This window comes from Thamnophis sirtalis, unplaced genomic scaffold (assembly GCF_051295495.1).
Source record: "Thamnophis sirtalis isolate CommonGarterSnake01/CBP01778 unplaced genomic scaffold, rThaSir2_p1.2 scaffold_2, whole genome shotgun sequence".
Taxonomy (NCBI): Eukaryota; Metazoa; Chordata; class Lepidosauria; order Squamata; family Natricidae; genus Thamnophis; species Thamnophis sirtalis.
In genome coordinates, this window is record NW_028261382.1 from 97,650,172 (window position 1) to 97,661,656 (window position 11,485).

General features: G+C 63.4%; 2 protein-coding genes across 3 annotated transcripts; one reads left to right on the plus strand and one right to left on the minus strand.

Annotated features, from left to right (window-relative positions):
* Nucleotides 1-819: 819 nt before the first annotated feature.
* BACE1 (beta-secretase 1) lies at nt 820-6,675 on the plus strand. 2 transcript variants are annotated; one of them, XM_087706461.1, is made up of 9 exons: nt 820-1,118; nt 2,588-2,676; nt 2,904-3,120; nt 3,616-3,753; nt 4,034-4,168; nt 4,407-4,508; nt 4,730-4,879; nt 5,813-5,984; nt 6,358-6,675. In XM_087706461.1, exons 1-9 carry the CDS (start codon nt 1,017-1,019, stop codon nt 6,597-6,599), a joined length of 1,347 nt encoding a protein of 448 aa, XP_087562587.1. In that variant the 5' UTR covers nt 820-1,016; the 3' UTR covers nt 6,600-6,675. The 2 variants fall into 2 exon arrangements, with proteins under 2 accessions (XP_087562587.1, XP_013911283.2); XM_014055808.2 differs by lacking the exon at nt 820-1,118 and adding an exon at nt 1,396-1,873.
* Nucleotides 6,676-8,933: 2,258 nt separating this feature from the next.
* Nucleotides 8,934-11,485, minus strand: RNF214 (ring finger protein 214; the record flags this gene model as incomplete). The annotated part of the gene is given in 9 exon segments (XM_087706463.1): nt 8,934-9,161; nt 9,326-9,421; nt 9,536-9,643; nt 9,753-9,891; nt 10,077-10,450; nt 10,540-10,557; nt 10,559-10,639; nt 10,909-10,999; nt 11,421-11,485. Coding segments are annotated over 9 exon segments (1,038 nt in total), but the record flags the coding sequence as incomplete, so codon positions are not given.

Consider the following 11,485-nt stretch of genomic DNA (forward strand, 5'->3'; position numbering starts at 1 on the left):
TTCTGGCTGCGTCCTGGGCACCCAGCTAGGGTTTTCTGCAGGGCCTGTTTTCAGAGTTCCTTCTCAAGTGTGCAGATCTTGTTCTGATCTAGCTAAGAGGTTGGCAGCTTCCTGTTCTGAGTGTCTATGCAGACAAGATGAAAGCAGACTGAAAAGAATATGTTCCTTTCCAATGAAGGGCCTTCAAGGCCCTTCAGCAGGTCCCAAGAGGGCCCAGTTCAACAACGGCTGGCAATGGGAAAGGGAGGGTTATGTCCAGGTGGCTTGCCCAGCGGAGCCAGTGCAGAAGCCGAGCATGTTCAATGACTTGTGACCAGCCAGCCAGCGCCTTACGCAGTAATGTAGAGAAGCTCTTCTGATCAACGGGGCTATTTCTTGGGCAAATGCTGGGGGGGGGGGGGTAGTTTAGAGCTTGGTTTGCTCAAGGCAAGCAGAGGCAGCTCCCTTCCAGACTGGGGGGCTTCCGCTGAGGGTCCAGTGCCAGTGCAATGGGCATCCTCAGCCACTTTGGCCGGAGGGATTCCCCCTCTCAGGCCAGCAGGGTGAAAGAGCCTCCAGGTGACCTAAGGCCAGGCTGCCCATCGCCGGCCACCTTCCCTTCCTCCTCCAGGCAACGGGGCAGCAGGGAAGGTGGCAAATGTGGGGGGCTGCCCCTCAACCTGCGCCAAGAGACCGCTGGCTGACGCCGATGCCCTCCGAGGCGGGCGGAGAGGAGGTGGAGGGTCTCCGCCCTCTGCTGGACGGCGCCTGCTGCTGCACCTCAGGAGGTCTCGGGTACCCGGCGATTGCACCGTCCCACATCATTTCACCTGGGGAAGCGGATCTCCCGAGCCACGCGCGCACCTGGAGGCGAGACGCCTCCCGCTGCACCTGTTGGCGGCCCCTGCTGTTTGCGATGGGCTTTAGGAAGCGGAATTGGAACCCAGATCCGCGTCCGGGACCCCGTGGCCCGGGAGGGGGGGGGGGAACCGGGTTTCTCCGCTGAGGCTCAGCGGGGATTTAATCCACTTTTCACGATGCACCAAACCACGAAAGCGGCAGAGCAACCCGGAGCCCGCGCATCTTCGCCCGCGCGTCCCGGAGCTTTCCTCCCCGGCGCAGTGCTGATCGCCCGGCAGGTCGGTTCCACCGAGGGCTCCGAGAAGGGCCGTTCCCGGGCGCCGAGAGCGACAGCCGTCGGTCCCACCGGGCAGCGGAAGGGAGCGCTGGCGGGCAAACGGGGTTGCGGCGCCCCCGCCCCGCCGCCGCCCCCGCTCCCTTTAGCCGGGCTGCCCTCGCCAAGCGGAGGAGACGCGCCCTCGGAGCGCCCGAAGAACAGCGCCGGGGCCGGGCCGCCTGCAGCTCAGCTCCTCCTCCCGCCGCCTGCGCAAAGGCGCCTCCTCCTGGGCCAGGACTACAGCTCCCGGCGAGCTCCGGCAGAGGGAAGCTTGGCCGCCGCCGCCGCCGCCTTTCCGCCCGCGGGCCCGGTGCCTCTCCCGCCCCGCCGCGCCTTTGGCAGAGATGCCGCTGTAGGGCCACCGCCGCCGCCGCCCGCGCTCCGCTCTCCCGCCGCTCCTCCGCAGAGGCGGCCGGCATGTCTCCGGCGCTGCTGGCGCTCTGGCTGTGGCTGGGCTCGGGCGGGGCGCGCGGCCTGGGAGGCTCCACGGCGGGGCCGTGCGGGCTCCGCTTGCCGCTGCACAGCGCGCTGCCCGGGGCGCCGGTGGCGGAAGGACGGGCGCGGCGCTCGGCCGACGAGCGGGAACCAGGCCGTCGCCGCGCCGCCTCCTCCGCCACCGGCGGCCGCGGCAGCTTCGTGGCCATGGTGGACAACCTGCGCGGGAAGTCGGGGCAGGGCTACTACGTGGAGATGACGGTCGGAAGCCCCCCGCAGAAGGTGAGGGGCGGCGGGCGAGGCGGGCGCTGGGTCTGCTGAGGCGGGGCGCCTCTGCTGCCCGGGGCGCGGCCCTGCTGGCCGCCCTCGATGGCGGAGGCCCGGGAGCCTCATCCTGGCCCGGAGGAAGCGGCCGGGGGGGGACGGGGGGGCAGCCAGGCTTGCTGACTCGGGAAGCGCCGTTCCGGTTACCTGGCGAGCTTCTTCTCCTGCGCAGCGGCCTGTGCTCTGCTCCGGCTCCTCCCCAGAGCTCCCCGCTGCAGAGGAGCAAATGGGGGCCAGTCTAGCAGCTGCCCAGCACGGGGCTTGGAAGACGGCCTGGGCGTGACCTTGAGTCGGCCGGAGGCGCCTCTGAGCTGCTGGCAACGCTGCCTCCTCCTGGAATGGCCGGGCGCCCGCCCAGTTGAGACCCCCGCCCCTCCCTTGCCCTCCCCCTCCCCTCCCCTCTCAAGCTGGGCTCCACCACAGAAAAGAAGGGGAGCGGGGGGGGGGGGCAGGAAAGATAAGCCTCACCTCTCCTCTTGGGGCTGGGTGGTATCAGCACCCAGAGGAACCGTCTGCTGCTTCCAGAGTCTCCCGGGCGAGTCAGAAGTCCAGATGTAGCCACTGCAGCTGGAAGCCAAGGCGTCTCTGGGCAGGTGGGGTTTGGTGCAGACATTTTCCGGTATTTTGTGGGAATGGGATTCATCCTCCTCCGGCCTCTTCTCTCTCTTCCAGCTGAATATCCTGGTGGACACAGGAAGCAGCAACTTTGCCGTGGGTGCAGCCCCTCATCAGTTCCTGCAGCGCTACTATCAGCGCCAGCTGTGAGTAGGCAAGGGTCCGAGGGGAGGCGGCCCTCGCTCCAAAGCTCCCCAGCTCCTTATTGCCAGAGGCAGGGGGATTCCTGCCTTGCTGCCCCCTCCCCCCTCTGCTGCCCCTGCATGCTGGGCTTTGAGCCTCTGGCCCCCTCCTCCCCCTCTCGACTGGCCTGTCCGGAGCAACGTGGTCGCGCAGGGGGTGAGCCCTGACTCTCTGCTCCTGTCCCTTGCAGCTCCAGCACCTACCGGGACCTGCGGAAGGGCGTCTATGTGCCCTACACGCAAGGGAAGTGGGAGGGGGAGCTGGGCACTGACTTGGTGGCCATCCCCCATGGCCCAAATGTCACCGTCCGGGCCAACATTGCCGCCATCATCAAGTCGGACAAGTTCTTCATCAACGGCTCCAACTGGGAAGGCATTCTGGGCCTGGCATATGCCGAAATTGCCCGGGTGAGCTTCTTCTACCCTTCTGGTCATGGCTCAAGCTTCATTTCACGCAAGTGCTGTAGCCCCTCCCCTCTTTTCCTGAGAAGGGTGCCGGCTGGCTGGGTGGGTCTTAATGAGGAGAGTCTCCTTGGGGCGTTTGAGAGGCAGAATTCGACCCTTTCCAAGCCAGTCCCCAGCTTTCTCTAGGGCACAGCCCTTCGGAGCGAAGCGAAGGCCCTACTGCCCGGAGCAACCCAACCCCCAGCCTAGGCCAGGAAGATGGTTAAAGCCCCCCAGCCCTGCTCTGCCCCTCTGCCCTCCAGACATTTCGCAGGGATGCTCCCCATTATTTGTAGCCAACTAGGAATTCTGGGAGATGCAGTCCCACTATATTGCTGGGGGAGGGGGACAATTGGAGAAATCCCCTTGGCCTTGACCTGATGCTTCTTCCCAGCTGAGGGAGGATGCCCAGCCACACTGTTGGCATGCCTCTCTCTCTCTCTCTCTTTCTCCCGCCAGCCGGACAACAGCCTGGAGCCCTTCTTTGACTCCCTGGTGAAGCAGACGCAGGTGGCCAACATCTTCTCCCTGCAGTTGTGTGGCACAAGCTTCCCGGCCAATGATTCAGACACCCTGGCGTCCGTGGGGGGCAGCATGGTGAGGGCAGCTGCCAGAGGCTTCTCCTCCCTCTTATTTGCAGAGGGTGCTCCCCATTATGGCATCATGGCCTTTAAATGACCTCAGTAGACTCTCCGCTGAGAGGACGCGAAGCCTTTGCCTTTAGAGAAGGCCACAGCCAGGCCCCCCGTGTGTTCCCTCAAACGGGTCCGCTTGTGGCCAAAGAAGGGGGCTTGCGGGAGACAGCTGCTCCGATGGAGGCCAGGCTCCAGCCACATTCTGCCCCTAAGAGCTGCCCTGCACTCCCCTTTCCCCACAGATCATTGGGGGCATCGACCAGACTCTCTACAGGGGCAACATCTGGTACACGCCCATCCGGAAGGAATGGTACTATGAGGTTGTCATAGTCAAGATTGAGATCAACGGGCAGGACCTCCAGATGGACTGCAAGGAGGTGAAGGGGCTGCTGATCCAGAGAGGCCGGGGGGGGGGGGAGGGATGCCACCTGGGACTTGACACAGTGCTGCATGCTCAGCTGAACTGTGGCAGGGAGCATCAGCACCACGACTGCCTTGCCTCCCTCTGTGCCCCGCTGCCTTCCGAGCGGCTTTCCTGCCCCTCTCGGGACGGCTGGGCCTCTCTACAAGTGTGGAGGCAGCACCTGAATCGTGACCCCTCCCCCATTCCCCCAGTACAATTACGACAAGAGCATCGTGGACAGCGGGACCACCAACCTTCGGCTGCCCAAGAAGGTCTTTGAGGAGGCAGTGAAGTCCATCAAGACAGCTTCCTCGGTGAGAGGAGCCGGCGGGTGGGCGGCAGCCGTGCATGGGCAGGGATCCCCTCTTTTGCAGGGTACCCCAACAGTGGCTTTGCTTCTGTCTGGGGGAGGGGGAGGGCTGCGCTTGGTCCCTGCTAGAACCAGCGTGTCAGATTCTGCAGCTGGGGAAGCCATGGAGAGGGACGGGCCAGGCGCCTTTTGTGAGCAGTTTCTGTCCCGGCTCCCTCACCCCAGACAGAGAAGTTCCCGGACGGCTTCTGGCTGGGGGAGCAGCTGGTTTGCTGGCAGGTGGGAACAACCCCTTGGAACATCTTCCCGGTCATCTCTCTCTACTTGATGGGTGAGACCACCAACCACTCCTTCCGGATCAGCATCCTGCCCCAGGTGGGTGCCACTTCTCAGAAGTAGGGGGGGGGGGGGAGTCTGAAGGGCATTCTCAGCAGAGGGGGAGGGGGAGATTGGTGGGGAGCTGGAAGGAAAGTCAGTTGAGAATGTTGGGGGTAGAAACCAGCTCTCTTCCCTTTGTGCAGCCTGTGAAAAACGGCTGTGGAAAAAAGTTCCACCTTCTCAGCACAAAGGCTGATGTGCCGTATGGCTTGGAGCGTATCCGTCTTTGTGCTGAGAAGGTGGAGCTTTTCTGAACTCCTGAACTACAGAATTGTCCATTCTTTTCAAAATCCCATTAAAGCAGCATCTAAAGATTAGTGTTAAGAACTCGGAGGCTGAGCAAAAGAGCCCAGGACACCTGTAGCATTAAAAGGGAATCCTCAACTTACAGGGCTAATTGGGGTGGGGGTTTTTCTTGCTAAGGGATGCAGTTGCAAAGTGTGACCACGTTGCTTAGCAACAGCAATTCCTTCAGTCCTACTAGTAGTCATAAACCGAACTGCACGGTTGTTAGCCGAACCAGCTTCCCATTGGCTTCCCCCAAAGTCAGTGGGGAAGCCAGCAGGAAGTTGCAAGGCCTGGGCTGGCCAGTTGGTAAGGGGCTGCTGCTGAGTGGGGAGCGAGTGGAGGGGTGGATGAGGCACAGGGGAAGCACAGCGTGTGTTGGGGAGTGTACATGGGGCTACCTCGGAGGGGCTGGGGGGGACTGGGGGGGCTGGGGGTTGTGGATGGGTTCTGTCAAAGAAATGGCTGGACTGACTTCCAACAAAGCTCAGGCTGGACCTTGTGAAATGAGGACAGCCTCAGAGGCAGAGGGCGCCCACAGCTGTCCCTGGCCCTCCTGCCAGAGTCTGCTGCCCCGTTGACCCTTTCCCAGGACTCGGCCCGGCCTCATGCCTTTGTTGCCTCCTCCTCCTCCTCCTCTCCCAGCAATACCTCCGGCCAGTTGAGGACGTGGCTACCTCCCAGGACGAGTGCTACAAGTTTGCCGTCTCCCAATCCTCCACCGGCACCGTCATGGGGGCTGTGATCATGGAGGGCTTCTACGTGGTCTTTGACCGGGCTCAAAGGCGCATTGGCTTTGCGGTCAGCACTTGCCATGGTAGGTCTCAGAGCGGGGGGGGGGGGGAGTGCTGCCAGCAGTCGCATCTGCTGCTTCCCCACAGAAGAGCTTGGTAGCCCTGATCCCCACAGCCCCCTCAGGTGACCCCCGGGGCCACACTCTGCCCCCCAAAGGCCTTCTCGGTGGCAGGTTCTGGTTCTTCGGCCCACCAACATGCCTGGAGCGGCCCTTCTCCCCAGGCCCCTGGGAGCCCCACTGGCTTCTGCCTGGCCTCCCCCAAACATCAGCTGGCCGTGTGGGCCTGCCTCTCCTCTGCCCTCCCTGGGCTGGTGCTTGGCCCCAGGTTGAGATGGGTCTCCGTCAGGCCCCCAGAGTCACGTCTGGCCTCTTGCCCTCCTGTCCCCGGGTCCAGTGCAGGACGCGTTCCGGACGGCCTCGGTGGATGGGCCTTTCCTGCACCCCAACATGGAGGACTGTGGCTACAACATCCCCCAGACGGACGAGTCGACGCTGATGACCATCGCATACATCATGGCAGCCATTTGCGCGCTCTTCATGCTCCCTCTCTGCCTGATGGTCTCCCAGTGGCGCTGCCTGCGCTGCCTCCGCCGTGGCCACGATGACTTCGCGGATGACATTTCCCTGCTAAAGTGAGCGCTGCCCCCCCCCCTGGCCCAGAGCCTGTGCTGGCGACACGGCTGGGCATTGCCACCGGGACCATCGTCCCCTCTCTTGGCCTTCTCCCGGCGGGCAGCTGCTGTTGCTGGGGTGGTTCTGCTGCTGCCCGGGCCCCCCCAGAGAGGTTGGCAGGGCCGGTTGTGGCCGAAGAGCCGTTGCCATCGCTTCCACTGCTGTCCCAGGAGTTTCACAACCGGTGCAAGCGGAGGGCAGGAGGGGTCTCGCCACCTGTCCAGAAAACACCTTTTCTCCCACCGCTCTGAACGTGAGAGAGACTGCTGCAGTCGGTGCACCATGGAAGCACTAGATGAAAAAGGGTGGGGGGGGGCTTCTGAGCAGTACTTTGTAATTTATTCGGGGGGGGGGGGGGCTGCTTGTTTCTCTGAATTTCAATATTATGAAACCGAAGGTGGGTTGCTGTCCCCCCGTCCCAGCGTCTTCAGGGGCCTCCTTGGAACTCTGCCTGGTGACACCATTTCAAGCCCCCCCTCCCCCCCCCAATGGCTGCTGGGGCAGGGATCAGCTCCAGATGACAGACCCACTGGATGGGCAGAGAGTGTGGAGGAGGCATAGAGGTCCGGGATTCCAGGAACCGGGAAGGATTTGTGGTGGCGATAGCTGCCTGGGTGTGGGGGGGTGGGAGACCCTTCTCTGCTGCTCTTCTTGTGTTGCTCCCCCTCCCCCCCTCCAGGGAGGCCCCATGAGCCATTAGGGTCAAAGCGCCAGGCCCCACTTCTGGGAGGTGGGGAGATGGAACCTTCCCACTGGCAGCCCCTGTTGAACAAGCAAGCGCTGAGTCTGCCCTCCCCTCGGTGGGCTCCGATGCCAGCCTCCTGCCCGGCTGTCTTGGATGCCAAGGAAGCCGAATTGGCAGCCTTGTCCTGGCACTTCTCCCTCACCCCTTCTGCGGATCTGGCCCAGCGTTTTCCCTCCCAGCCCAGGAGGGTGGGACGGTTTGGAGAGGTTGAGGCCAAGGCACCCAGTGGCCTTGGGCAGTTGGGGGCGTCGGAGGCTTCTCGGGGAACGGAGTCACAGAGACGCCTTTCCTCAGTAGCCTGCAGCTGGCCTGCCATGGGGCCCCTGGCCGTCCCCCTGGCTCTGTGGCACAGTCAGCTGTGAGCCCCCAACACGCTTTCTGCCAGTCAAGGGGCCTCCGGGCAGCTGGCCACCCTGGACTCTGATCCCTGCTCGGGGGCCTCTGCTGAGCGACACGTGGTGGGGTCAGGCAGGATTGGAACCGGCCGGTGGCCAGACCCTTCGGCAGCACAGGCAGCGCTTCCACCGTGGTTTGGGTTTCTGCTTGAGCAGGGGGATAAGCTAGCTGACCTCCAGGGTCCCTTCCAACTCCCGTTATTCTGGGGTTTGTTTCCTTTGCAGCAGACAGAAGCAGGTGAGGAGCTAAAATCCCCTCTGCTGAATTCCTTTTGGGTGTGAGAAGGTCCCTTTTCAGGCCCCTGGCTGTGCTCTGCCCGAGAGCAGAGAGACGGCTGTGGGGAGGCTGATAGGGCAGAGACCCCATGCTGCTGTCCATGGAAGACCCTCGGCGCAGGAGGCGGCCGTGGGAGATGGGGATCAGCTGCAATCCACGTCCTTGTACAATATTTTGTAAATATTTGTAATATTGGCCTCCCCAATCTTCCCATTTTGTCTCAAATGCAAAAAGAAAAAAAGCTGGAAAACCTTTTAACTGTGTTTTGTGCTTTGCTAAATGCCAGGTTCTTTGGTGGGGGTTTTATGCTGCCAGAGGACGGGGACGCCTTTCTCACTCCTGTGAGGGCCATTCATGTGCAGCCCAGGGGGGCAAAATCAGTGCCTTCCAGTCCCGCTCAAGGTGGACCAGCTGCCACTTGCTGGCATTGCCCATCACAGCGAGGCCTTCTCAGTGTGCCTCCACAGTGCGGGAGTGTCCCCTGTGGCTGGAGTCCCAGCTTTAGGCCTGCACTCCCGCCCCTCCATGTGCACCCAACACCCCTCGTTCATGGGATGGGTGCCAGGCAATCTAAGCCAGCCTTTGCAGTCCCAGGGGCGCCCACAGGCAGGGTCTCGCGCCCTTGGAGGGCAGAGAAGAACCGCCGGCGGGGTCTGTCCTGATACCAAACCGGACGCCCTCCGAGGGAAGCGTGAGGCCAGCAGCTGCCAGCCTGCCATTGCAGCAGAGAGAAGGCCAGGCCACTCGGGGTGCCCACAAGAGCCTCTCCCGCTCTGCGGAGCCCCCGACCTCCTGGGGCTGCATGGCCACAGTGGAGAGAAAATTCTCTGGCAGAGCCCTGGTCCCTCCGGCGAAGGCAAAGGAGGATCCCGCCCAACGGCTGCATAATATACACATTTTATTATGAACTGGTATGGATGTGGACTTTCTATACACACATTCCCTCTAGAATAAAAATGTACAGGTGTATACATTGCCATATAAATACAGAGCTGTGGGAAGGCCGGGCGCACGGCCCCTCCGCCTGCTCTCTCCGGCCGGGGTCATTTCAGGGCGGGGCAGAAGGGACAGGCGTCATTCGCATTCGTCTGAGCCCAGAACTTGATGCACTGTAAGGGAAGAAGAGCCGCCCTTCAGCCCCAGGGGGAGGGGCCATGCCAACCCCCCCTCCCCCCACGCAACCTTCCTCCTCCTCCTCCTCCTCCTGACTCCGTCTCTACCCAGGGGCCCCAGGTGATGCTCTTGATGCCACGCACACACACAGCCCCCTCACCTCCTTGTGCAGCACGTGTGAACAGGCCATGGGGTGGAGGTCGCTGGGTGGCACCAGCTTCTGGCACATCAGACAGAGTTTGCAGGTCACGGGTGCCTGGCAGAGAGAGAAGGCGGAGAGGGGCATGAAGCCCAGGCAAGGGAGGGGGGGAGGAGTCTCCCCCAACAGGGGGGTTGCGCAAACGCTGAAGTCACCGGGCGCTGGACTCACCTGGGGCGGCGTCCCAGAGTAGGAGACCTGTGCAGGTGGCAAGAACAAAGGGTTGCTGATCTGTGGCAGGGGGCCCGGGAACAAGGGGGAGCAGATCCGGCTATGGGGCTGTGGCAGAGGAAAGCAGACCCGTCAGGCGGAGTCCCAGCCCAACTCCGCCCCACAGCTTTGCCTGCAGCCTCCTAAGCGCCTGGGATGCCCCGAGGCTTCAGCCCACCTGGGTGCCAACAGCTGCCACCCGTTCCTGCTGCTCCGCCACCTTGGCTGCCACCAGCTGGCTCAACTCTTCCATGGTGAGTCCCGCCAAGGTCCTCCGAGCCGCTTTGATCTGCTGGAGGACGTTGGTCAGCTGGGCCCTGCAGAGGGGAGAGGGCTCAGCTCAGGGCCAGCCTTGCCCACCAGCCGCCTTCCCTCGCTTCCTCCAGACCCTCCTGCCAGAGAAGGGCGCTCTGCGGGGGGCCAGGCGGTCCCATCAGTCTGAGCCCGGATGCTTCCCTTCTGCCAGGGCAGACGGGGGTCAAAGCAGGCCCCCCCCACTCACTTGTTACACTGAGGACAGCGCGACATCAGCTTCTCCAGGATCTTCTCCAGCTTGTCCACAGGGGGCGCTCTCTGGAAGTCAGATGGGGTCTTGGCTCCACCCAGGCCTGGCGGGGGAGGCAGCGAGGGCCCGGGCGCTCCGTGGGGACTGGCCAGGGAAGTGAGGCAGGGGCTGCTCCGCTCCTGGGCGGCGGGCAAAGTGGGCGAAGGCTGGCTGGGCCTGGCGATGAGGCCGGGGTTCAGCAGGGGGAAGGAGAGCACCCGTGGGTCGGCACTGGGCATGACCATCGGGGGCATGGAAACCGACCCAAGGGGGAAGGGCAGCTGGGGGGCGAGAGACGGGCTGGCCTGGAAAGGAGGCAGCAGAAAGTCTGTCTGGGGAGAGGAGGAGGAGGAAGACCGTTAGTCCGGTGCCTGGCAGTGCCCAGGGCCCCGATCGCTGCCTTCTGCGCCCCCTGGCTCACCTCCAGTGGGGGCGGGGGGCAGTGGGGGGGTGGGGATCTGTGGGAGACTGCTCAGCTTGGCCCCGTTCCGTACCAGCTGGATGTGGTCGTTGAACTTGTCCTAGGAGACAGACGCAGGTTGGGTGAAGGAGGAGGAGGGAAGCAGGGGGGGAGGCACAGCAGTCCTGGGGAAGACCTCCAGAGGCACCTCAACAAGGGGGCGACCCACAAACCTCTTCCTCCAGAGGCCTTTCCCGCTTCCCTCCGGCCCCCAGACCACAAAGCCTCCACGGTGGCAGCCCTGGGATGCCTCCCGTGATGTTGAGGGGCCCAAGTCCCCCTCCACTGAGGGAACCGGGGGGGTGGGGGTGGTGGTGTTTCTGCACTCACGCGGACGCTCTCCTTGGTCATTCGTATTTTGCTCAGCCTGGTCTCCCACTCCTGCTTTGGCCGGATGGTCTCGGGAGTCGGGGGCGCTGACCTGCACCCAAGACAGGCCAAGGGGTGGGTGGGTGGGGGGAGAGTTCTGTCCTGAGCTGGCAAACCCCCAGGCCCCCTAGCTGCCCAGGGGGAGCAGCCTCAGCTGCCCTGCTCCTCTCCTTCCCAAGGTTCTGAGTGAGGCGTCGCACCCTCAGTCACAGAAGGGCAAGGGTGGCGTCATGGGGGGCGAGGAGGCCTGCCTGAAGCAGGGGAAGGGGCACGGGGCAGCCGCGCGCAGGGCTCAGCCCCCCACCACCACCCGGGGAAAAGGGAGGCTTCCGCTCCAGGCCTCCCTCTTGCAGAGGGCATCGCCCCTTTTGCCCCAAAGGCGGCTGGAGCGACTCGGCCGTCAGCTTCCAAGGCCAGGATGGCCCCTCGGCAACAGGGCCTTCTCTGCCCACTCAGCCCACAGCCCCGCTCACTTGAGGTAGGTGAGGTGCAGCTCTGCTTCTTTCTCGGCCTCTTCCAGCTTCAGCACCAGGAGCTC